The sequence below is a fragment of the Protopterus annectens genome, chromosome 7.part0, assembly GCF_019279795.1.
Source record: "Protopterus annectens isolate FY-2018-M chromosome 7.part0, PAN1.0, whole genome shotgun sequence".
NCBI lineage: Eukaryota > Metazoa > Chordata > Ceratodontiformes > Protopteridae > Protopterus > Protopterus annectens.
In genome coordinates this window covers 1,297,797,757-1,297,824,915 of record NC_056739.1, presented here as the reverse complement: position 1 = coordinate 1,297,824,915, position 27,159 = coordinate 1,297,797,757, and the positions used below count along the sequence as shown (strand labels likewise).

The 27,159-nt window shown below is 38.6% G+C and overlaps 1 protein-coding gene across 1 annotated transcript in view; it reads left to right on the top strand.

Annotated features, from left to right (window-relative positions):
• MINAR1 (membrane integral NOTCH2 associated receptor 1) overlaps positions 1 to 26,870 on the top strand; it is an 821,559-nt gene extending 794,689 nt beyond the window's left edge. The window contains exon 4 of the mRNA XM_044077909.1: positions 25,505 to 26,870. Within this exon, the coding sequence (XP_043933844.1) occupies positions 25,505 to 25,702 (198 nt within the window). The 3' untranslated portion in view covers positions 25,703 to 26,870. The remainder of the gene's footprint in view (positions 1 to 25,504) is intronic.
• The last annotated feature ends 289 nt before the right edge of the window (positions 26,871 to 27,159 follow it).

Genomic DNA, 27,159 nt, shown 5'->3' with positions numbered 1-27,159 from the left:
TGCTGCAGGTGACAATTGACATTGGTGGCCCGTACAGTGTCCAGTTGTTCAGGTGTTAACTGTAGACATAATGGCTGTTCCATATTGTGTGCACCTTCTACATCTTACTTTACATATATTTGCATGTGTATGTGTAGTCACACGTATGCATATCTATATACATATATATATATATATATATATATATATATATATATATATATGTATATATATATATATATATATAGATATATATATATGTATGTATATCTGGATCTGAATATCTGTGTCTGTGTATCTGTATCCTGGGGGTGTTGATGGCTTCAACATATTAGATGTCCTATGGGAGGCAGACTGTACTTGTTAGTGTATTGCAGGGCACACGTGTTTGGCTGTGGGGGGTTGCCTATTTGTACAAGACATATAGTGTATAGGGCCTCTCAACCCCATTAATGGTGCATGTGGACATATGTGTATTTGTTAATCTGCCATTGCTATATACAGATATATGGCCATATATACTTATATAAATTTATATATCTGCTAATATATATATATATATATATATACAAACTATGTCCTTATATACCTGCATAGATATATATCTGCGTACACATATGTAACATGCTGTGTATATGTAGACATAAAGGTGTAGACACATATATATGTGTCGATTTTGGCATATGCATGTACATATGTGCATATATATTGCTATATATGTATATAGTTTTAGAAATTAATATATATATATATATATATATATATAGATATATATATATGTATATATATATATATATATATATATATATATATATATATATTTATATATATATATATATATATATATATATATATATATATATATATATATATATATATATATATATATATATATATATATATATCTAGATATGTTGTATCTGTTTAGATATTAATATATTTACACACAATTCATCTAGATGTTGGTATACAGTTTTTGTACTGTTACTGGACTGGATGATATGTTTCTGAATTCATCAAATCTCTTTGTATCTGTTATGTCTTAATGGTAAATCATTTTGTCTGTGGTGTGCAGGGTCATTGGTTTGAGCCTTGCAAGAGCTGTTTATTTTGTTGCTGGGCAAAACACGGCCAATTGGATAGACAGTGATTAAGGCACTTTAAAGCAGTTGTAAGCAGGTTTGCGTGGGTTTGCATAGAGCTAAGCAATGTCTACACAGGTTAAGCAATTCAGCAGCTAACTGAGTATAAGAAACTATAACCAGACTTTAGCAGTGCTTACCTCCGTGCAAACCCACGCAAACCCACGTACAACTGCTTTAAAGTGCCTTAATCACTCTGTATCCATTGGCCCTTGTCCTGCTTTACAACAAAATAAACAACCTCTGCTAGGCTCGGGCCCAGGACCATCCACACCATAGCTGAAGTGATTTACTTCTAAGCCATCTCCGATATACATAACCCTGCTGTATTCACAAACATATCATCCAGCCCAGTCATTCAGCAGTACAGAGAATGTATTCCAACATGTAGATGTATGTGTGTGTGAAAATATATTAATGTCTAAACAGATACAACATATTGATATATGTATGTATATATATATATATATATATATATATATATATATATATATATAAATATATATATATATATATATATATATATATATATATATATATATATCCATACATATATGTAAGAAAATATTTATATCTATATAGGTATATACAGACATACATCTGTAGGTAAAATGGGAACATAGCAGAAACATATATGTCCACATGCACCATTACTGGGGTTGACAGGCACAAACAACATACTTCATGCACAAATAGGTATTCCCCCCTAATCTCTAATTTTCTGCATATTGTCTTGGACAGTTTGATATATGCTATAGGAATATGTTCTTATGAGTTTTTAATAAATATTTTATTTTAAGTGATTTATATAATAGAGTTTATGAATATTTTTACATATAAATATATATATATATATATATATATATATATATATATATATATATATTCGTTATATACCTTTTCTCATGTATTTTTGTTTCATACATTCATTAATATATGAGTTTTAAGAATTTTAATATTGTTCACACAATGATGAAATATATTAAGATTTTGTTTTTTGGTGATTCTGTCATGTGGTTGCTTATGTAGCAGTCCATTGGCTATTAGCTTTGTGGAACTGATATTTAAATGGATGTTGGATGTTATTTAAATAGTTTAAGTCTGAAGAAGCGTCCATGGAGATGTGAAAGTGCTTACTCAATAAAAGTTTAGTCCAATTGTTACATTTTTTCTGTGGACTGGTTTGCTTCGATAGTCGTGGTGTACCTACTCATCTCTTTTTATTCTACATATTCCTTGGTTTGGAGGTACCTTACCCCAGAGGTGTTTCTGTCTTTTTCGCTACAGTTGCAGAAGTATATACTTTTTTCCCATACCTATCAATACATTTTTTTCATCCTTATTAGAAACAGTGGGATTGGAATTAACTAAGTGCTTAGCAGCAGTGGGGTCAACTAAGATTATAGCTGCTGGGTCAGGTTTCGGAGAAGTGTATAAAGATTTAAAAGACTGAGGAACTTTATACATCCTATCTGCCTTTTTAGGGACAGCTGACTGATTATCAGGAAAATTAGAGGCAGTAAGATACACACATCCTGTAAAGAAGACAGAACAAATAGAGTGGGTGTAGTTTCTGGAAAATCCTTCTGTAACAATTCATAGTATTTTCTGATGGACAGAGAAAACTCAGTGTTCTCCCACTGAAAACACTGGGATATTGTAGCAACAGGCTCAGAGAAAGAGAAACCTTCACAAGAAGAATCTGTAACTGAGCTTTTCTCTGAGTTTGAATCAGAAATTTGAGGACAAAAGACCCGGTTTAAAGAGGCAGAAAGCACCCCTGAGCTTCCAGGCTATAACTCATTCTATACCTTTTGGCCTCAGAATATAGCCGGAAGCTCCAAAAGTGGTGGAGTATCCATATTCTTAAAGGATACACACATGTCTAGATTGGTAGCCCAGCACAATGCATCCGAGATACTTCAGGTACAGCTAACACTGAGTAAGATGGCGATACAAGTCATAACCTACTACAGAACCCCAAAAATGTCCCTAGGTTCTCACTCCAAGTTCCTAAGCATGCGGGAATCAGTCAAGGTCCAACCCAATACTCTCATACTGGGTGACTTCAACTACCCTTCCATCAACTGGGAAAACTATTCAGGTACCAAAGTACAGGCCCAAAGCTTTCTGGAATTTATCAGTTCCAATCCCCTGGACCAGCTCATTCTGATCCCCACTAGAGGAAGCAACATCTTTGACCTGGTTATTACCAACATGGGAGACCTTTGCTCCACACCTATAGTCAATTCCTCCCTGGTTAAATATGACTACAAACTGATCCCCATGGAAATCTCCATCTCACCTACACCCCCCTGCTAAGGTGACCACCCTGAAAAACTTCTCTAAAGCCGACTTTAGATTCCTAAAAACAGAGGTGGCTAACTTCACGGCACCCATGCCAATGGAAAATAGCTGCATGACTGCCAAATCATACACCAGTGCACAGTACGAGCATGTACACAAATGCATGGACCTTGCCATACCAAATAGAACTAAGACACTCTCCTCCAAAAAAAAGAATCCAATCTGGTGGTCCCCAGCCATCAATAAACTCTACAACAGAAGGAAGAAACTGTTGCAGAAAAAAATAAAGTCACAAGACTGGAAACCTCTCTTATCAGTCTTAGCAAAATGCTGAGATCCCTTATCAAATTCTCTAAAGCCAGCTATGAAGGCAGAATTGCGGCTGACACCAAAAACAACCACAAAGCCTTCTATAGCTATATCAAGAACCTCAAAGGCAATACCCAGACTTGCTCTGAGTTATTGCACAATGGCACCTCCTATACTGACCCAACAGATATAGCCCAGATACTGGCTGACAGATTCAGTGCCAACTTTACCCCTCTCTCCCCCCAAGGACCCTATCACAATACCAGAAGAAAGCCTGGTATCCACCATTTCTGCAGCACAGGTAAAAGCTGCATTGTCCAAAGTCAAGAATACAGCATCCATGGGACCTGATAATATCCCTGGCTGCATCCTACATGAGCTACAAAACGAACTGGCACCACATCTATGTGCCTTGCTCAATCACAGCCTTACCTCAGGCTATGTCCCTAATGAATGGAACACTGCTACAGTCATCCCACTCCCTAAAGGGGGTGCAACTACAGATCCTGGGAACTATCGCTCCATTAGCCTGACAAGCTTGGTATGCAGAGCTATGGAGAGCATCATCATGGACCTGCGTAAAAAAGATATACGCAATCTCCAAACTCTTGACCCCATACAGTCTGGCTTTGTCAAGGGGAGATCCTGCCTGCTGAACCTGGCTGAATTCTTTGAGGCAGTCACCAAGGCTGTGGATGAGAGTAAGGCAGTGCATCCAGCCCACTTTGACCTGGCCAAGGCCTTTGATACCATTCCCCACTCAGGTATCATTGATAAACTCAACAAACTGGGCATCAATCCTTATAGCACTAGGTGGGTTGCAAATTGTCTCACAGACAGGACCCACAGAGTGATAGTTGTGGATTCCAAGTCAGACTGTCGACCAGTCACAAGTGGAGTCCCACAGGGCTCAGTCCTTGGCATCTACTTCTCAGAAGTCCAGGACTACACAGGACTTTGGCTGACCAAGTTCACTGATAACTGCAAGCTAGGAGTCATTATCAACTCCCCAAGTGATGCAGACATCCTACAAAAGGGCCTCTCTGAGACCAATGACTGGTGTCAGAAATATGGCCTGAAGCTTAATGCCAAAAAATGTGTTTTCATCCACTTTGGAAGAAACCTATTTCCCACAAATTACCACGTTGATGGGAGCCCACTGAACACTGAAAGGACCATAAGAGATCTGGGCACCCAGGTCGACAGCCACCTCATCTTCGACCACCACATTGCCACTGTAGTCAGAAAGTCCTTCTATGTGGCACATCTTATAACCAAAGGTTTTGCATCCAGGATGAAAGTGGTCATCATCCCTGTCTATTCATCCCTCATTAGACCAGTCACCGAATATAATGCCCCATTTGGCATTTACCTGACCAGACACCTACAACAGCTAGAAAGCTCACAAAAGTACCTCACAAAAAGGATCCTAGGCCTTAAACACACGTCCTACATGGACATACTCAAGAAACTTCAGCTGTTCTCAGTCTCTTATCATCTAATTAGAGGTGATCTCTGCTTGACTTACAAAGCCATGTCTGACCCAGCCCTACTTGAAATGCTACACCTAAAGAAATCCCAATCCCCCCGCGCCATATACTTCAGAGATCATAACCTCATTACCACAGTTAAGAGAACATACTGGAGGGACAGGTTCATCTCCCAAAGACTGCCCATACTCTGGAATAAGCTACCCATTCATGTCAAGCAGAGCACCCCGCTCGGCCTCTTCAAGAAAATCTTGATGAGTGGATGGGTAATAGAAAGTTCACTCCAGGGATCATTCCAGTTGCCCTATTGGCTAGGGGTACTGTGAACTAACATCGGGTGGCATGGTGCCTGGGCAGTTTTTTGGGGGTAGGCTTGTAAAGCATCCATCTAAAACCCTGAATCCATGACTGCATCCTCCTGTTCAGATTCAGAATTTTGAATCTCTTCAGAAAAAAAAGGGAACCCTCTTTCTTTTATCAGAAACTACTCGACAAGAAGCATAGCCTGAATTAGTCCCTGAGCCAGTCCCAGTAAACTACTCTTATCCAAAGAAATTTGAGGAGGAGTAGATGTTTGGTATTTTGTTTCTGTTTGGCATGAAAAATGGGGCCAACTGTGTTACTAATGGCAGCTGCTGCTTCTCCAGGGATAGACATAACATTATGACATATTAGGGTAAACCTCTCCTGTTTCTTATGCCAGGACAAACAAGGGTGACTCTACCTTGTCTACTGAGGAGATTCCAAAAGCAACAGTGGACATGACTAACCCCCATCCACAGTAGCTGTAGGTAATACACCAGAGGGATTTGGGTTAAAAGATGAGTGGTCTGAGGTCCAACAACTGGCCACAGCAGAGTAATCCACCTGCAGCTGAGGCAAATTGCTAGCCTACTGTGGTGGCAAAGGCTGTTTGCTTAACCTTTACTTTTTGTGACTGGAAGAAGGATCGACTGTGGGACCAACAATCTCTTCCATGGTCAGGCTAAAAGTACTGCCTCTTTCCTGTGGAAGACAAACAGGAAATGCCAGTAAAACTGCCAGCCTACAGAAGTTAACTTTTTGACTGAAAAAAAACACAGTAAAAAGCACTTTCAAACACTATGGCAGCCCCACAATGGACAATTAAGTACAATTTCTCCACAGAAAATATATTATCAGCTAGTTTACACTACTTTAAAACTGACAGAAAAAACAAGCGCTCCATATAAAAGTATGATACAATCTTGAGAAAGTCCATTAAAACACAGCACTCCTAGCTTTAAAACAACTTTCCTGAAGAGGAAAGTAATAAAACATCAGTGAATATAAGAAAATGGATGTTTTTTTTTTCCCCCCAAAGGTAACTTATCTGCCCAGCAAAGGAAAGCACAGTCCAACTGTTGATTCTCAAATGGCTAAGAGGAGCATACTGTTTGGCAGCAGCAAAGCTCTAAAGGGTTTTGTGCTCAAACATTTGCATTTTGGTCAGCTTATTTGGAGCTGCTTGACAGTTTGGGTGCATGGAAGGTGCCCTGAAGCTTTAGAAACTGTCCAGCTGTTACTCCCTTAGCAGGATATAACCCATATAGCTAAAACTACTGCAGCAGTGATCAGTTTGAAGAAATATATGTACTGAACCCAAACACTCCTTAAAACAAAAATGTATTAAATTTTGTATCACTGTACCTCAAAGAACAGTAATCTATTATTATTATTATTATTTTTATATACTCTAACTTTAATGTACAAAAAAAAAACATGGCACCTCTATAGTGCAGTCCTCATGCATGGTGCACTTTGTAACTACCAATGGCTGGCCCGCTTTCATTTATAACCGTAACTGCAGTCTATCTCATCTTTTCCATCTGTCACAGCCCAAAACTGGTGTTTACATTTGACAACTTAAGTTAACTCCATATGGTATAGTATATTTATTTACAATCCTCATGCATGATACACCTTATTACTTCAGCGGTTGACTGTTTCATTTTCTACCCTATCCTTATTCTGCTCCCAGTTTCCTTGTAGGTTTCCCCTTTGTGTTTGTCCTATCCTTCCCCGATGCAATTTTCATTCTTGTCGAATTATAACAGTCCGTTCCTTTACCTTTTCATTTTCCATCCCTTACTTTAATCATTATACTCAGTTTCTGGCTATTTTCTCCCCATGTCCAGAAATCTCTTTGGTAATTATTGCTCCTGTATTGCTTTTGTCCCCTTCCAGTTTTGACTGATGATGTTTTAACTTCAGTACTCAGCAGACTGATAATGTTCATTTCTTATTCTTTCAAGATGTTTTCCTCTTTCATTATGCTGTTTGTACAGAATTCCCAAGTATGCTCTGCATCTTTTTGGAATGTCTCCCCAATTCAGCTGTGCTGGCTTCCAAACTTCTTGTGCCCACGCACATTCTCAGAACATGGATACAGCTTGGACATGGACCTTTTAAGACTTTCTTTTTTCCCTTCCAGTGTTTTCCAAACTAGTGCATTTCATGTGAACCCAGAACTAATGTCACAATCATTTATTTTAGAGGATTCCCATTAACTAGTCTCCCCAGTGCTGCTACCTATTCTGGAGTGCAGCTTCATTTTGTGAAAGTCTAATTTTTTCTTTAGTTTTAGAACTGTTTACTATGCTGTTTATACACCACTATTCTTTTATTTCAAATTTGTCAGTTTTTTTTCTTTTTTGCTTTTCTCTTTTCTCCTCAATACATTCCTTGTCATGTCCTCTGTTTGATACATCAGCGATTATTACTTATTTTTTCCTAAGAGTTATACATAAAACTTATGTTTACTGCAGTTTATTGTACATCAATAAATTTTGTTTGTGTCTTTTGGCTTTTCCCAGTTAGGGGTTGCCACAGCAGAGCTCCGGTCCGCTAATGATTGGAAGTTGATTTTTACGTACCGGCTTGCCAGGCCTGACGCACAACCTTCAACGAAGGTACGCCCATTCACGCATGTCTCCACGCAGAAGACGTTCTAGCTGAGAATCAAACTGGATAGCATCTTACTGTGAAGCGACAATGCTACTGCAGCACCACCACTGTGTTTGTACATCAATAAATAGTTATGAAAAATGATGTATCACTTGCCTTGAATGCATTATCCATCATTGCCCTGGGTATTGATTAGAGTTTCATCCCATTGTTTATTAGGTTTTGATGTTGTGTTCCTCAGGGCATGTTTCACAAGGTAAGGACGTGTTTCATTTAATACATCCTTCCTGCAATGTCCACAGTCACCTGCTTTTCCATCTGCATTCCTTCCAAGTATTTATTTATTTATTTTCTGTGTTCACTTTCAATCTTTCTGTAGTCATGGCTTCCATCTTTGTGACTCTGTCATCCATCCATCTTAAATGCTTCTATCCAGCTTGTTGAATCCCTCAGTTGTCCATGAGTTCACGTCTGAGTCTGCCAAACCATCTGATGTACCATCTTCCCATTTCCTTAGGGCTCTCCTTTGTCTATCTCTCCATCTGCTTTTTTCTGAGTTTTTGTGCAGAAATCTCCCTTGGAAGAGGCTTCTCATTCTGTCTCTTTGGTATATCTGTTCCACTTGTTACTCTTTCCATATCAATTATATTACAGATAGCTTAAATTGTATATCTGAATTTTTGAATTTTACTTTAAGTTCTAGTGGGTATCAAGTGAATTTTTTTAGATGTAGAGTTGAAATGGGATATAGAGAAGAAAGTTTTTGAAAATAATATTCATAGAAAAAGACTTTCTCAAACGCATACTTACATTGGTTAAACAATCATCCATGTTATATGAACCCCAACATACCTAAGAGACAATACATAAGGGAGTCTCGTATGATCAACAATGATGTAATATTTGAGAAAGAAGTACATTTTGTTAGTCCTTGTTTATTGATAGAGGTTATCCGATAAAATTATTGGAAGACACAGTTGAGGAAATCAAAAATAAAAGATATACACACTTTATGGCTTATATTGACACATGGTTTTGATAAAAAGTATTATAGATGAAAGAAATAACAATCAAGTCCCACGTTGTATGGTAGATATGTCTATAGATGCTCCATTTATTAAGAAAATAATAAGTGATAATTGGAGAATTATCAAAGGACATAGGAAATTGGGATTCATTCTAGGACATGTTTCCAAATTTGTTAGTATGAAAAATTATAGTTTAAAGCAACTGCATGAAAGATCAGATACAAATACTGGTAGCACCTTTAATGACAATAGGAGGAAATGAACGTGTAAATGTAATAAATGTAACATTTGTAGGTACATTTATGAAGGGTCTTTTATTATTTTGTCTCATTTAACTTAAGATGTTTACTTAGATAGTAAATGTATTTGTGATTCTACTGGAGTTATATACATCGCTTTGTGTTCAAATTGTGATTCATTGTATGTAGGAATGACAACTAGGAAATGAAAGGACAGGATTAATAGGCATTTGAATGCAATAAAAAGAATTATATAAATAATGCTCTGTATAAACACTCTAGTATTTGCAAGGATTTTAACAAATTTTGTTTTACAGTTTTAGAACAAGTGAATTATAACAAGAGAGGGGGTGATTTTAAGAACCTGGTGGAGATGAGAGTAGTTTTTTGGCAAATAAAATTAGGAGCTTATAGTCCACCAGGTTTGAATGAACATGTTAACATAAAGTGTTATTTAGCTAATAGGAAATTAAGAGGTTAAATTAGTATAGTAATTGTTTGATTGTTTTATGCATCATGTGATTGTTTTAGTGAGGTAAGAGTATACTCCCCAGACTCTGGAATAGACTGCCCATACATGTCAAGCAGAGTGCCTCTTTGGCCCTCTTCAAAAGGAGCCTTGATGATTGGATGGGAGAAAGGAAATTCACCCTGGGGATCACGTCAGTTGCCCTGCTAGACAGGGGTCCAGGGAAGTAAATAGTGTGGGAAGAAATAACCAGGGAATTGTTATGGCTAGGCGTGTATAGGCCCTAGGGCTGATAGCCTAGTACCAACCTATGAACCTATGAACCTATATGTGGTGTGAGAACTGTTGTACCATTTCTGATGAAGTTTTGATATGAAGCGGATATTAAAAGACACTATGCTTAAAGTTTCGAGTCTTCTTTGGTATACAGTGAGCTTTTGTTATTTTTAATTAATATAATATTATATATGAGTAAAAATAATAAGAGACTATTAATTTAGTTATATATTTTGCATTTAAAACTATCCCCCATTACTACATAAAAGTTTAATTTTAATAATCCTCTTTTATTAATCACAAATATTAAATAATCCAACAAATAGTGTACTATATACCTATTTATGCAAAAGTTTAAATTATCCATCAAATATTCCTAAATTATTCATGTATTCAACATTATTATAACTAAATCTATAAAACTAATCTATAATACAAAAGGGAAATTTATCATGCTAAAATATATGCATATATTCCATAGATTTAACAAAAGCTCTGAATTAATTTTAAAAGTACAAGTGTCTATATCTCAAAATTGTGTAACACTCCTAATATGATAAATATCAAAATATTTAAAATTCTTTAACTTATTAAACTAATTCATAAAATATGTACACTACTGAAGCCAAATTTATTGCTATTTCTAAGGGGTAAAAAATACATTTGCAGTCTATATTATTTTCAAAAGTTACAATGTGCTAAATTCAAATCCCATTCTCCCTTCCTGTGTTCAACCATATTGAAAAACATACTTTACTTTCTATCAAATTGGATGTACTGATTCAGCAATATAACACTCAAATTTCAGCTCTGACTTATGGCATGAGTTATTTCAGGTAGTATTAGTAAATCTAATAACACTACATTATGCAAAAAGCTTCAAAGTTCATATGACCAAGCTTCAAATTTTATTTTTCAGGATATTTTCAAATATATTATATGTTTTTCAATGTAAATTATATGAGATCTTGTACATTCACATTTCTGCCATATGCAGGTATATATAATACTTTTCTTTCTGATAAGCAGTTTATTTAAATATATATTTGCCTACTAATATTCTACCTTATTCTATATAACTTGTATTTCTAAAATCTCCCATCAAATAGCAATTTAATCATCAGGTCTCTATTAGAGATTACAGTATGTATATATATTTATTAACTTGCTGATACTGCTCTTTTATTAATCTTAAATAGTAGATATTTTATTCCTTGTGCATATGCATATTATTCATCAGATGTTTATTCTTCTTGTTAATTCTAGTTTTACAAACAATCCTGTCTATATATAAAAGAATAAATGCTTGTTTAATTTGAATGTGTGCAATGATTTAACAAACTGACAACTCAGAGCATAACACACAGAAGCTGCTAATTTCTTCTGAAGTTTCTCATTCTTCTTAATATTTTAAAACTGTTCTATACAGTAACAAACTTCTAACTTTACATCTTTCATTTAATATGTACAGTTAGAGTTAGTAACACTACATCATAAGCTATTAACAGTCAGCAAAATGTAAGTAAATTATATCTCAGCAACAACTCAATATAAAACATTACTATAGCTTTTGTTTTACCAATTCTTTACTTTTAAGAAAACAATGACAATATTATTTTCAGTAGATTTATATATATATATATATATATATATATATATATATATATATATATATACTTGGAAAAAGAAGAAGAAAAAATAAAGTTCCTTTCAGTTTTCACAGACATCAGTGATGAACTTTGACCTAGATGTTCTTCAGAATAGCTCAAGGCAGTTAACAAGGCAAGGAAGAATCCAGCATTCTGACACAACTGGAACATTCTTTTATTCCCAAGCTTTTTTAAGTGTTACTTGCTTCATAAATGATCTGTGAAAGGAATGTGTTACAAAGGAACAAAGAAAACAAAATCACCAGCACCTTAACATTTCCAATTAGCATATTACTTTGATCTGACATTCAGATAACCCAGTAATACACATACTAAGCACAGTTAAACAAATACAATTCTTAACTTATGTAGTCTTAAAGTTAACAATTTTATCACTTATAATGTAATGACATTCTCTAACAGGAAGTATTTGGTTAACATTTATAAAAACATTTATATGTTTAGTTAAATGAAATATTTATTTTTATTTATTTTATTTAACATTTGTTGACCGGGAATGTCCGACTAGGTTCCACAGAGCCTGTTTTCAGTGTAGGCCCGGGGAGAAATGCTCCAGATGCATGTCTTTGGAATGTGGGAGGAAACCGGAGTACCCGGAGGAAACCCACGCGAACACAGGGAGAACATGCAAACTCCACACAGAAGGCACCCCAGCCGAGAATCGAACCGAAGAACCTCTTGCTGTGAGGCGACAACGTTAACTGCTGCACCACTGTGCCGCCCTATGTTAAGATATGTTAAGTCTTTCACTGTAAATATAGTAAAGCAGTAAAGTGACCATTTATATTCCTTATCATGAAAAATGTTTTAGCTTAAAATATATAGGTTCATAGGTAGGTACTAGGTTATCTGCCCAAGGGCATTTATAAGCCTAGCCAGAGTGTCTCGGCTTTTGCCTCCCCATTAATTCATTAAAAGATCCTCTGTCAAGCAGAGCCAATGAAGTGATCCCAGGGGTGTATTTTCTGTTACCCATCCACTCATCAAGGTTTCTCTTGAAGAGTCTTAGTGAGGGGCTCTGCCTGATGTAGTTTGGAATTTGGTTCCAAAGCATGGGGAGTCTCTGTAACAGGAATCTATCCCTCCAGCATGTTCTATTTATTGTTGTGGTGAGGTCTAGCTCACTAGAGCGCATGGCTCGCACTGACTTGGATTTCTTTAGGTGGAGCATGTCCATCAATTCTGAGTTGGACATGGCTTTGTAAGTCATGCAGATATCACCTTTGAGTAAGCGATATTCCACTGAGTACAGCCAAAGATTTTCAGTCGGACTGCATAGGACATATGTTTGATGCCAGTAATCCTCTTGGTGAGGTACTTTTGTGGTCTTTCCAGCTGTTGGAAGTGTCTTGTTAGGTACATCCTAAATGGGGTATTGTACTCTATGATGGGTCTAATGAGTGACGAGTAGAGGAGCACTATAACCTCTTTATTTCTTGATACGAACCCTTTAGTAATTAGATGGGCCACATAGAAGGATTTCCTAACTACTTTGGCAATATGATTGTCAAAGGAGAGATTACTATTTTCCTGGGTCCCCAGATCTCTTATTACCTCTTCTGTATTAAGGGGGCTGCCACCTATGTAGTAATTCATGGGTGTTTTGTTTTTCCCAAATGGGATGACTATGCATTTTTTTGGCATTTAGCTTGAGGCCATGACTTTGACACCAGGTGTCCGTCTCAGTAAGGCCCTTTTGGAGGCTGCCCATGTCAGCCAGAGAGTCAATTATGGCTCCCAGTTTGCAGTCATCAGCAAACATGGTTAGCAGTAGTCTCCTGTGTTTGCCTGAACTTCTGAGAAGTATATGCCAAACAGTAGGGGTCCCAGGACCGAACCTTGTGGGACACCACTTGTGACTGGGTTTAGAGTCAGAAATGGAGCCCACTATTCTTACCATGTGAGTTCTGTCGTTAAGCCAGTTGGCAACCCATCTCGTGACGTAGGGGTTTATGTTCAGGCTGGTGAGATTTTCCGTAATACTTGAGTGGGGAATGGTGTCAAAAGCCTTGGCGAGGTCAAGGTAGGCTGTGTGAACCACCTTTCCCTTGTCTATGGCCTTGGTGACTGTCTCAAAGAAGTCAATCAGGTTTAGTAGGCATTATCTGCCCATAACAAAGCCAACCTGGGTCAGGTCAAGTATTTGGAGGTTCCCAATGTCTTTGTTAATGAGTTCCATGATGATGCACTGCATAGCCTTGCAGACCAGGCTAGTCAGGCTTATGGGGCAATAGTTACCAGGGTCAGTTGTGGCCCCTCCTTTGTGGAGAGGAATAACAGTTGCTGGGCACCATTCTATGGGCACATAGCCTGTGGAGAGGCTGAGGTTTGACAGCATGTTTAGGTGGGGGGTTAGTTCATTCTGTAGTTCATGCAAGATGCAGCCTGGGACACCATCTGATCCCACTGACGCTGTGTTTTTGACTTTTGAAAGGGCTGTTTTCACCTGTGTGTCTGTGATTTTTGGGACACTACACTTTTCTGGTATTGTTGTGGGCCCTTTTGGAAGTGGGAGGGGGATGATGTTTGCACTGAATCTATCTGCCAGGATGTTGGCAATATCAGTAGGTTCAGTATATTTTGTGCTATTTTGCACTAGTTCAGTGCATATCTGCGAGTTGCCACTTAGATTCTTAACATAGCTAAAGAAGGCTTTGTGGTTATCTTTTGAATCCTTGTCTATTTTTCTTTCAAAGTTAGCCTTGGATGATTTCATGAGGGACCTTAGTTTCTTACTGATACTGATCAGGGATGTCTTTCCTTCTTGGGATTTGCTTTTTTTTTCTGAACTAGTTTCCTCCTTCTATTTTATAGCCTTTTTATGGCAGGGGTCCACCAAACTGATTTCCTTCTCTTAGAGGAGTGAGTCTTGGTTTTGCTAGGGATGGCACAATCCATGCATCCTTGTAGGTGCTCATAGAGTGCATTTGTAAAGGTTTCTGCATCTTGGGCAGTGTTATCCTTTAGCGTGTGGGCTGTGAAACTTACCACCTCTGCCTTAAGTAAAGTGAAGTTTGCTTTATAGGTTCATAGGTTCATAGGTTCATACTAGGCTATCTGCCCTAGGGTATTTATAGGCCTAGCCAGAGTGTGTTTGGCTTTCGCCACCCATTTTAAATTAATTTTGCTATGCCCTTTTTCAAGGTTAGTATACTGTGCCTCTGTCTAACAGTGACACAGAAGTGATACCCAGGGTAAACCTACGATCTCCCATCCACTCATCAAGATTCTTCTTGAAGAGAGTCAATGAGGGACTCTGCCTAACCTGGACTGGGATTTTATTCCAGAGTGAAGGGAGCCTCTGGGTTATGAATCTGTCCCTCCAGCATGTCCTATTTATTTCAGTGCTGAGGTTCAAGTCTCTCGAGTGCGTAGCTCGATGGGATTTGGATTTTCTGAGGTGCAGCATGTCCATTAATTCCAGGTTGGACATGGCTTTATACGTCAGGCACAGATCGCCTCTGAGAAGGCGGTATGCCACTGAGTAGAGCTGGAGTTTCTTTAACCGGGCAGCATATGGCATCTGTTTGAGCCCTTTGATCCTCTTGGTGAGGTACTTTTGGGGTCTTTCCAGTTGCTGCAGGTGTCTGGTAAGGTACAACCCAAAAGGGGCATTGTACTCAATTATGGGCCTGATGAGGGATGAGTAAAGAGGCACGATGACCTCCCCTGATCTAGATGTGAATCCCTTCATGATTAGGTGGGCTATATAAAATGTTTTTCTAACCACTTTGGTCACGTGGTTGTCAAATGAGAGATTGCTATCAACTTGGGTCCCCAGGTCCCTAATTACTTCTTCTGTACTTAATGGATTACCACCTATGTGGTAATTTGTGAGCACTTTGTTTTTGCCAAAAGGGATGACTTTACACTTTTTGGCATTTAGCTTGAGGCCATGGCTCTGGCACCAGTTGTCTGTTTCTATGAGGCCCTTTTGGAGGATGCTTGTGTCGGCTGGAGAGTCGATTATGGCACCCAGTTTGCAGTCATCTGCGAACTTGGTCAGCCACAGTCCTTTCATGTTGGCCTGTACCTCCGAGAAATATATACCGAACAAGAGAGGTCCCAGGACTGAGCCTTGTGGGATGCCACTTGTAACTGGTTTGGAGTCTGACATGGCTCCAGCAATTCTAACCATGTGGGTTCTGTCCTTGAGCCAGTTTGCAACCCATCTAGTGACACAGGGGTTTATATTTAAGCTGGTGAGCTTATCTATAATGCCCGAGTGGGGTATTGTATCGAAGGCTTTTGCGAGATCCAGGTAGGTTGTGTGGACCACCTTCCCCTCGTCAATGGCCTTGGTGACTGTTTCAAAGAAATCGACCAGGTTTAAGAGGCAGCATCTGCCCTTAACAAAGCCAAACTGGGTAGGATCCAGTGTCTGAAGGTCCCCAATATCTTTATTTATGAGGTCCATGATGATCCTTTCCATAGCTTTGCAGACCAAGCTAGTCAGGCTTATGGGGGCGATAGTTTCCAGGATCCGTTGAGGCACCACCTTTGTGGAGAGGGACCACTGTTGCTATACGCCACTCTTTGGGTACATATCCTGTAGTAAGGCTGAGATTGAACAGTAGTTTTATGTTTGGGTTTAGCTCTTCTTGGAGTTCATGTAGGACGCAACCCAGGACACCATCTGGTGCCATTGATGCTGTGTTTTTTGCTTTGGAGAGAGCAGCTCTTACCTGAGCATTTGAGATGTCAAGGGGGGGCAGCACTCTGCTGGGATAGATATTTGCCCTTTTAGTGGGGAGGGGGGGTGGAGACGTTTGCGCTGAACCTGTCAGCTAGGATGTTGGCAATGTGTGTGGGTTCGGTTTATTTTTTGTCATTTTGGACTAATTCTGAGCATATCTGGGAATTCCCACCCAGGTTCCTAACATAACTAAAGAAAGCCTTGTGATTATCCTTAGTGTCATGTGCAATTTTCCTCTCGAAGCTGGCCTTAGACGATTTTATGAGTGCCCGTAGTTTTTTGCTAATACTGATCAGAGATGCCTTCCCTTTTTGAGATTTTGCTCTATCATGTAGTAGCTTCCTCCTTCAATTGTATAGTTTGTTTATGGCTGGGGTCCACCAGACAGGACATCTGCATTTGGAGGATTGGGTCTTGGTTTTATTTGGGATTGCATGATCCATGCATTCCTTGAAGGTGTTCGTAGAATGCGTTTATAAAGGATTCTGTGGTCTGGGCCATATTTTCCACAGGCCCGGGGGCTTTGAAGGATTCCACCTCGGTTTTGAGGAGTGAAATTTGCTTTAGAGAAGTTTTTCACTGTGGTTTTCAGAGTAGGGGGTGGAGTCGGGATGTGAATATCCAGTGAGATTAGTTTATGGTCTGATCTTACCAGTGAGGGATACACTTCTGGTCTGGAGTATAGAGTCCCCATGTTGGTGATGATCAGGTCTAGTAGGTTTTCCCCTCTTGTGGGAGTGGTAACAAGTTGTTCCATAGCATTTGAGTTTATAAATTATAGGAACCTTTGGGCTAGGGTGTTGGACCTAGAGTAATGCTCCCAGTCTATGTTTGGGTAGTTGAAGTCGCCCAATATAATGGTGTTTGGAGAGACCTTCATATTTTCCAGTGTTCTCAGGAAGGCCGAGTGGGGTTCCTGGGTTTGGGAGGGTGGTCTGTAGCAGGCTATAAACTGGAAGGCAGTTTTACCCACTGTTAGTTGCACATGGATAGTCTCTGATGCTTCATGCTGTGCCACCAACCTGGAGGTGTGGGTATCTTTGACGAATATTGATACTCCCCCTCCTTTTGTGGTTCGGTCCAAGTTTTGGGGCCGAAAAGCATGGTATGAGGTATAACCTGGTAGTGCTGGGGTGCTCTCGGGAGCCTTGAACCAGGTTTCTGTTACTGCACAGATATCGATGTTCTCCATGCTAAGGAGAGTTTTGAGTGCATGCATCTTGAGGTTTAGACTTCTGGCGTTGAGTAGCATTACTCTTAGTTTCTTATCCCTTGTGATACCTATGGAGGTGGGTTTGTCTTTTGAGCCTTGCCTAAAAAAGGCACTATGGGGGTAGCAAGAGCCTTTGCCAATATCCAAAAGCCCAGGGGTGACAGGTGCAAGCCTTCCCTAGTGAAGCATCGTGGCTTGTCAAGCATGTCATCCCAGGCTGACAGGTATTGGATCCCCTTTGAATGGCACCAATACTTAAGCCAATTGTTGAAATTGATCATATTGTCTTCATATTATGGCATCATTCTTGGTGAGGGTAAGATGCTACTCAAGGTCAGGGTCATATCGGCCTGGGCTACATGCTCAGAGTGCTCCTCTATGTCTCTTTTCATGTAGTCCAGGGCGGTACATCTCAGGTCATTCACACCAGCATGGACAATGACTGAGTCATATTTGTACTTGCCTTGGAGTGACCTGAGTGCTTGTGTTATGTGGCGGATCCTAGCGCCCGACAGGCAGCTCACCGTGACCTTCTCCTTGTTCAGCCTGGTGAGCGGGACGTCAGTGTGCCTGACGATAGAGTCACCTATTACAAGTGTATCAGGTGTGTTGTTTAGCCTTAAGGGCTGTGACTGTTCGGCACACTGGCTTTGTGAGCTATGTGTTGCACGTGTTTTGTTTTGGGGTAGCGGTTGCTTGGGTGTCTGCTTTGGAGGTCTCTGCTGCTTAGGCATATTTTTATTTAGAGCCTCCGAGTATGTTTTTGTGTGTTTATGTGTTTGGTTTGCTGTCGTGGTAGGTCTATGTGAGACTGGAATTGTAGTGAGTGTGGTTTACTTCTCCTCCTGACTGGTTTCACCAGTACTGAGTTGAGAGAGCTTAGCCTCCAGTATGGCTATATGGTAGCATCTCTCACATGTGTTGGAATTTGTTGGGAGGAGGAGAGGGTTGTCTGTGTACCTGAGGCAGTTGTAACATTGCCACAAGATTCCCAGATTCACCAGCTGGACCGGAGAGGAGATTGACAACTGACCTTTGGACATGCTAGAATAGTATTGAGAATTCCATTATAATTGAAAAAAAGGCCAATGGGAAAGAGGTACTCAAGGGGAGTTTGTGAGGGTGTAGTGCTTTTAATTTTTTAGTGCTGACTTATATAATTGCTTTAGTGAGCAAGTGCCAGGTAACTTAAATGCAATGTGTTGCAGGTAACTTAAATGCAAAAATGACAAACAGTAACTTTCTTTCAAGTGAAACAAGGAAATAAGTACAGTAAGCAATGCATATATCACTAGGGATCCACAGAAGTGCTGAAAAGCCGCATTTTGGATGGAATTAGCATTTCAGGGAAATAACAAGCAAACAAACAACAAGCATACAAACAAAGCTAGATTCAGCAGGCCTGGATCTAGTCTATGCTACAGCAAACAAGGTGTACCAATTTCAGTAAGAAACAGTTCAAATATGCAGGCACTATAAGCCTTTAACCAGAAATTCCCAGCTCAGAAGTCCAGCCTCTCCTCCCACAAGAGTGCAGATTACGAACCTTCTTAATGTAAAATAACTGGCCTGAAGCCCAAGTGCTTAAGCCAGAACTAATACACTTTTAGAATAACAGACACTGAGCCCTCAATCAGCAGTTCCCAACTTAGAAGGATGTAAGCTACCTGTCCTGCTACCATAGTGCAGGCCACAAACCTTCCTAATGTAAAACAACTGGTCTGAAGCCCAAGTGCTTAATCCAAAAGACTTAGAATGATAGCTACACTTTAATCAAGTTACTACCAAGCAGTAATAAATACAATTGAATACTTTAAAGAATGCCTGGATTAGTGCTCAAGTTATACAAACAAAGCTAGATTCAGCAGGCCTGGATCTAGTCTATGCTACAGCAAATGAGGTGTACCAATTTCAGTAAGAAGCAGTTCAAATATGCAGGCACTATAAGCCTTTAACCAGAAATTCCCAGCTCAGAAGGGCAGTGTCCAGCCTCTTTTCCCACAAGAGTGCAGATCACGAAACCTTTTAATGTAAAATAACTGGCATGAAGCTCAAGTGCTTAAACCAGAATTAATATAGTTTTAGAATAACAGACATAACAGACACTGAGCCTTCAATCAGCAGTTCCCAACTTAGAAGGATGTAAGCTACCTGTTCTGCCACTACAGTGCAGACCACAAACCTTCTTAATGTAAAACAACTGGCCTGAAGCCCAAGTGCTTAAACCAGAATTAATACACTTTTAGAATAACAGACACTGAGCCCTCAATCAGCAGTTCCCAACTTAGAAGGATGTAAGCTACCTGTCCTGCCACCACAGTGCAGGCCACAAACCTTCCTAATGTAAAACAACTGGTCTGAAGCCCAAGTGCTTAATCCAAAAGGCTTAGAATGATAGCTACACTTTAATCAAGTTACTATCAAAGTTTTTTACTGTGGTTTCCTTAGTTGGGGGTGGTGGTGGGGTGTGGACATCCAGAGTGATTAGTTTATGGTCTGATCTAACCAGTGATGGGTTGACCTCTGGTTGAAACACCTGTTGCCCATGTTGGTGATGACCAGGTCCAATATGTTTTCACCTCTGGTAGGGGAGTTTACCAGCTGATCCAAGGCATTTGAGTTGATGAATTCCAGGAAGCGCTGGGCCTGGGAGTTTGTAATCGAGTAGTTTTCCCAGTGAATGGTAGGGTAATTGAAATCACCCAATATTAAGGTGTTTGGTAGGACCTTCATGTTTCCCAGTGTCTCCAGAAAGGTGGAGTGGTGGTCCTGGGTCATGGAGGGTGATCTGTAGCAGGCCAAAATTTGCATTGTAGATTTGCCTGATGTTAGTTGCACATGGATGATCTCAGAGGTATCATGCTGCACCACTAATCTGGAGGTGTAGGTATCCTTGACGAATATGGATACTCCCCCTCCTTTTGTGTTTCGGTGTGTGTTCTGTGGCCGAAATGTGTGGTATGAGTTGTAGCCTGGTAGTGCTGGGGAGCTCTCTGGAGTCTTGAACCAGGTTTCAGTTACTGCACAGATGTCGACGTTCTCCATACTGGGTAGTGTTCGAGCACATGCATTTTGAGATTTAAACTCCTGGCGTCAAGTAGCATAACCCTTAGTTTTTTGTTAATTTTGCTGTTTACAGAGGTGGATTTGACTTTTGAGCCTTGCCGAAAAAAGGCACTATGGGGGCATCAAGAGCTTGGCCAGTATTCGAAAGCCTAGGGGTGACAGATGCAAGCCATCTCTTGCGAAGCAAATCGGCATGTCGAGCATGTCGTCCCAGGCTGACAGACACTGGATTCCCTTTGAATGACACCAGAAGCTTAGCCAATTGTTGAAATTGATAATTTTTTCTTCATACTGAGGTATCATTCTTGATGAGGGCAGGATGCTACTCAGGGTCAGGGTCATACCAGCCTGGGATACATGATCAGAGAACTCTTCCATGTCTCTTTTCATGTAGTCCAGGGAGGTACATCTCAGGTCATTCACACCAACATGAACAATGACAGAGCCATATTTGTACTTGCTCTGGAGTGACCTGAGTGCTTGTGTTATGTGGTGGATTCAGGCTCCTGACAGACAGCTAACAGTAACCTTCTGCTTGTCCAGCCTAGTGAGTGGGATGTCAGTGTGCCTGAGTATAGAGTCACCTAATACTAGTGTGTTAGGTATGTTATTTTGCCTTAAGGGCTGTGATTGTGCAGCACAAGGATTTTGCGTTTTATGTGTTGTCTGGTTTGTGACTGGAGGTGCAGATTGTTTGAGTGTCTGCTTTGGAGGTCTCTGATGCTTTTGCAGGTTTTTATTTAGAGCCTCCGAGTATGATTTTGCGTATTTATGTGTATTTTTTTCCAGTTCTGTTTTAGTAGGTCTGTGTGCGTCTGGCAATGTGGTGCAAGTGTTAACTTTCTGCTCTTGAAAAAATGAAAAAAGATCCATGTCCAAAGCACAAGGCAGAAAGTTTATTCCAAGATACATACAAATTCACTTGCTAAGCGCTTTCACCATTACACATGGCACATTCAGAGTAAATGAAAATTAACCATACCATGCATTAAATACACAAGCAGTCACATCAACATCCAATAGGAAAAGATTATGTATGCATTAATTTAAATACATAAATAAATAATTATCGAATAGATTTGGAACATTGAATATATCCACGCACAATAAAAAATGCTGCCCAAATTTATTGTTATAAAAACTTGTGTTATAAATGACATCTTATCCACAATGCATACACTTGTATATCAATGTCCATTTTGACAAACACTTGTGAAGTCAAAAAAATATAAACAAAATGAATAAAACCTTCTCCTCTTGACTGTCTGTTCCAGTCTTGGGTGGAGACAGCTTAGCTTCCAGTTTGGCTGTATAATTGCATCTCTTCCATATGTTAGTGTTTTGTGGTAGGAGGAGAGGGTTGTCTGTGTACATGAGGCAGTTGTAACATTGCCTCAGGATACTCAGATTCACCAGATGGACTGGAGAGTACATCTGAAATTGGCCTTTGGTCATTTCTATATAGTAGGGTGAGCTGCTTAGTCACTTGGTTGGTGAGGGGTGAATAAAGAGCCTTGCCCTGCTGGGCAATCAGTGTCAGGGTATATTAGTGCTTGCTATTAGGTCTGAGCAAGTGCTGGGCTGTAGGATGCTTTTTGAGTGCTTAGGTTGAGAGTTAGACTAGTTTCAAGGAAAAAACTGAAGAGGAGACTTAGTGGAGCCGGGAATAATTTAACCATAGCTAACTGGCGCTGCCCAGTGCACAAAACTGTGCAAACATGGTTTTTATAGTAGGGAAATGAAAGGGAGAAAATTTAGCCCAAAATGGCCAATAAACTACTAACTTCTGGGCTGAAACCACTCCTCACAGGTGAACAGAGAAACTTTCTTCTATCCAAGTAAGGTACAGGCAACTCAGAAACTAGTATCACAGCCCTAAACTCAGTACCAGCCTGAAAACTGGACTATATTAGCTTAGAAAGGTGGGAAACAAGGATTTTTTTTTTTTTGAAAAGACATGCTTACATATAGACATGCTTACATATATTTTGAAGATTAAAGTCCAATATAAGTCTTCTACTTAAAGGGTAACTCTTTTGTTTCTGAAAATAAAAGTCTTGCAGTCAGAGAATAAAAGTCAATTGTTTTAAACTTTTTCATTTTAGAAGCAGTTTTCCAAGAATTCATTTCACTTTGTCTCTTGAGGGATATACTGTTCCAATCCATTTATTCACTATTAGTAATAGGTTCATAGGTTAGTACTAAGCTAACTGCCCTTGCGAGCCATTTTAAGCTTAGCCAATTATCCCTTGTGAGACTCAAACTCTGCACCTTGTGTTTGTAAGGCAAACACCTTAACCATTAGGCCACCCTCCCAATGATTTTACTTTTGTTGACTAAAGTAGATCTCTGCTCTATTGTGTCAAATATTTTAGTTCCTTGAGAAAAAACAATGATTTGATGTTTGCAGGAAACATCAAAGTGGGTTTAATACTGTTCTTTTTTCAGTTACTTGATCAGTGGTAAGCAGGATTTTCTTTAACTGATTGCTTTACTGGAGTAATCATTGTCAAATCTGACTATATGTTTACTTGTTTTAAAAGGTGGGCTAGATCAGGCTGTTTTAGTAGTTGATCTTTATCTAAGCTCGGCATAAACTTAACTATAATTGAATGTGGTGGTGAGTTTTCATTCTTTGAAGATGCTCTCAGGGATCTATGTGCCTTTCACTTCCAAAAAAAAAGTTTCAGGTAGATGTAATGTGTTATGTAGCCAAGTTGTTAAGTTTATTATATTGTCTTCCTCATACATTTCATGTATAACATAATTTCTAATGTTATTTCATCTCAGTCTATTTCTAAATCATTGACTTTATCTAAGAGCCAGTTATTTTTGTTTTAAAAGAAATTCCATCTGAGAATCACCTTCAGTTATTCTCAGTTCATGATCATTTAAAGCTTCATCTATACTGCTGATTTATGCACTTTGTTGTTTCAATGGAATTTCTAAATGTTCCATCTTCATTCTGGTCTCTTCTTTGAAACTTTCTATTTTGGTATACAGTTTGTCCATTTTAAGTAATACATCATGCATACTAGACATTAGTGACTAGATGACTGTTTAACACAAGAGTCCTGAGTACCATTTCTTGAGTGGCTCACATTGAAGTCTCTTGTCTCTTAACTAAGCAGTTGAAATTTGGCACAGTGGTGCAGCAGTTAATGTTGCCTCACAGCAAGAGGTTCTCTGGTTCAATTCTTGGCTGGGGTGCCATCTGTGCAGAGTCTGCATGTCCTCCCCGCATTCATGTGGGTTTCCCCTGGGTGCTCTGGTTTCCCCCCATGTAACAAAGACATGCAGCTTGAGCATTTCTCCCCAGGCATGTGCTGAAAATTGGTTCATTTCAAGTTGGACTTTACCAGTAAACAAATGTTAATTAAATAAATTCTGATAGGAAAATTACAGATTTTGAAGAATGCAAAGCTATAATTCTTTTCTCTGACTATTAGTGAATAAAATTAGCAAGCAAGTATCTTCAAATTTTAATTTTGTATTATATATTCTGTCAGAGAAAAGGTTTCTGTCACAGAGCTTTCACCAGTTGCTGCTTGGCCACACCCCATTGGACAACATTTTTAATAACAACTTTGTATTCATTTGGTTCTTTCTTATCTCAGTGAAAAGGTATATGCATATTGCTTTGTTTTACCTAAAGCACCATGCTGATGAAATTAATTCAGTTTCTTAGTCTGTAAGAAAAAGTTCAGACTGAAGAGTAAATGTAATCATCTTTGGGTAGTAGAAGGCTTCACTGTCGACATCATCAGTTTGCAAAAAAAGTGGAGACAAATATTCTGACTCTCCAGAGAACAGAATGTGAAATGTAAATGATTTATCAATTAAGTGGAATTGTAAGGAAAGCCCTGGTATAACATTTTGTCGGGATTCCACTGGAAGAACATATATAATAAGATGCAGGATTTTGGATTATACCTTCTAGTTCAGAGTTGTAAGTATAGCAGTATGGAGTGATTGAAAATGTACACACAGACATATCTATCTATCTCTCTCTCTCTCTCTATATATATATATATATATATATATATATATATATATATATATATATATATATAGGTCCACTATAGAATTTCAAAATTCCACAATCATGATATTCTAAATACCGATGCTCAGAACCTTGAGATTGTAGAATCACAGCATTAAAAAAAAAACAAAAAAACAAACAATAGTGCAGCTTGTTTGTTGGCGTCCTCATACCCCCTGCAACTTAAATATACTAATTCTGAGATCAGACTACAGTGAAGAGAATGGTAATGTTCCCGTTCCGCACTGTATGGCGATCTCCATTTACAGGTGTTGAGATTCCACAATCTCGAGGTTCTAAGCATTGGTATTTAGAACATTGGGATTGTGGAATTTCAAAATTCTATAGTGGCCCTATATATATATATATATATATATATATATATATATATATATATATATATTTTATACATACATATATATATATATATATAGAGAGAGAGAGAGAGAGAGAGTTGTTATTTCTGAGACATAATAGGCTGATGTCTTTTAGTGAATTTCTAAGAAAGGGTAGCCCAAGTGCTGCTGAAATGAAACAATCGCTGTCTGCAGCAGAAATCAGTATTTTGATAGTATGCATTTGTAAGGAAGCTGTGATATTAACATTCATTTTTCCCATGGCTATATTCATATATATTTTTCTTCTACTTGCAGAATCAAGACACTTTAAACCCTAATAATCTGGAATACTGGATGGAAGACATTTATACTCCAGGTTATGATTCTTTACTGAAAAGAAAGGAGGCTGAATTCAGGAGGGCAAAAGTCTGCAAGATAGCTGCACTGATTGCAGCAGCAGCATGCACTGTTATTCTTGTTATTGTTGTCCCTATATGCACCATGAAATCCTGAAACTGTACTATGTTATTACACATTTGTGTGCATCACAGGGCATTTGATTACCTTAAATGAATGAATGTACCAGACTGTAATACTGGCACATATAAGTGTTGGTGTTTTTGTAAAATGTCATTTCAGTTCAGTGAAGAATGTCCATTGCCTGTTTCCATACCTCTTAAGTGCTGGTATGTTCTTGTGCTTCCATTTATATATCACCAGAGCTAACTAGTTTTGTCTACATCTATTTGATGTAGGTTGGAAGGCATTAGTCATTTTTCCCCTGTAATATTTGGGGTGACTACAGGAAACTGTGACAAATGTAGTTCTTGAACAGAATTCTTTACAAAATGGAATGTGAACTGTGATTTACTTTTAGAATAACTGTAAAAGTTTAAAAAATGTAGCATCTTCATCTCCCTTTCTCTGTTTCCTTCTACTTTGGTATATTATTCATTTTAATGATGGCCCTTTTTATATTGCATTTGTCACAGAATGTGCATTTCTTTAGTAGACTGATTTTTAATGTTTGTTTACAGAAATATAAATAGTGACCGCAAATGTCTGTACAATATATCTTTAAGCTGAACCTTCATTAAACTGATTGGCATGAAAAGGAACTCGCATGAACCACCCAAGAAAAGAAAAGGTGCAAACTGTATTTCAGCTGTGGCCTTTTTATTTTTTATTCCAGAATAAATATATAAGTAGACTATACAGATTAAAAACATAGTTGATAAAAGAGGTTATCATCCATATATTTTAGAACCTTTAAGGAGGCAAATTGCTTCCCAGAAATTTAAGGAGAAAAGGAATCAGTAGTTGCAAAACTAGCTGTTGTGAGTTCCTAACAGTGTACAGATGCACCAGCATAGCCGATAACATGACTATGCACATGTTCAAATAAAGCTTGCCGTTGCCATTAAAAATATGAATACAGTTTAATTTCAAATAGAACAGGAAGTCACTAATGATGCTAACTATAATTTTATTCTGCTTTCAGTATATTTTATCTTATTTTTTTGTGGGCCACGTTTGCTGTTATATTTCCCAAATGCATTAAGGTTTGTTATTCTAATCACTAGGACAAACTTGTTACTTGTATATAAAAGAATTATAATATGTTAAATTGTACAGTGTTTAAATAAGATGACCTGTAATAACTTGCAGGTGTTTCCATATAGCAAACTGTGTATGTCATTGTGTTCTGAACAGTAACTATGTAACATGTGAGCAATAATGCATGTCAGGGTGTGCTGCAAAGTTCAATTGAATTGTCACACATAAAAGGCTCTTAGTGTAGCACAAGAATTTACATCTTGCAATGTACTTCAAATAACTTTAAAAATGAGCACTCCATTGTTTGGAAAAAACAGGTTTAAAAGTTCATGCTACAATGCTGCCGTTATCATATAGGCATACAACAAACTGCACAGTGACAGTATAGAAGCTGTCTGGGCCTTACTAACGGG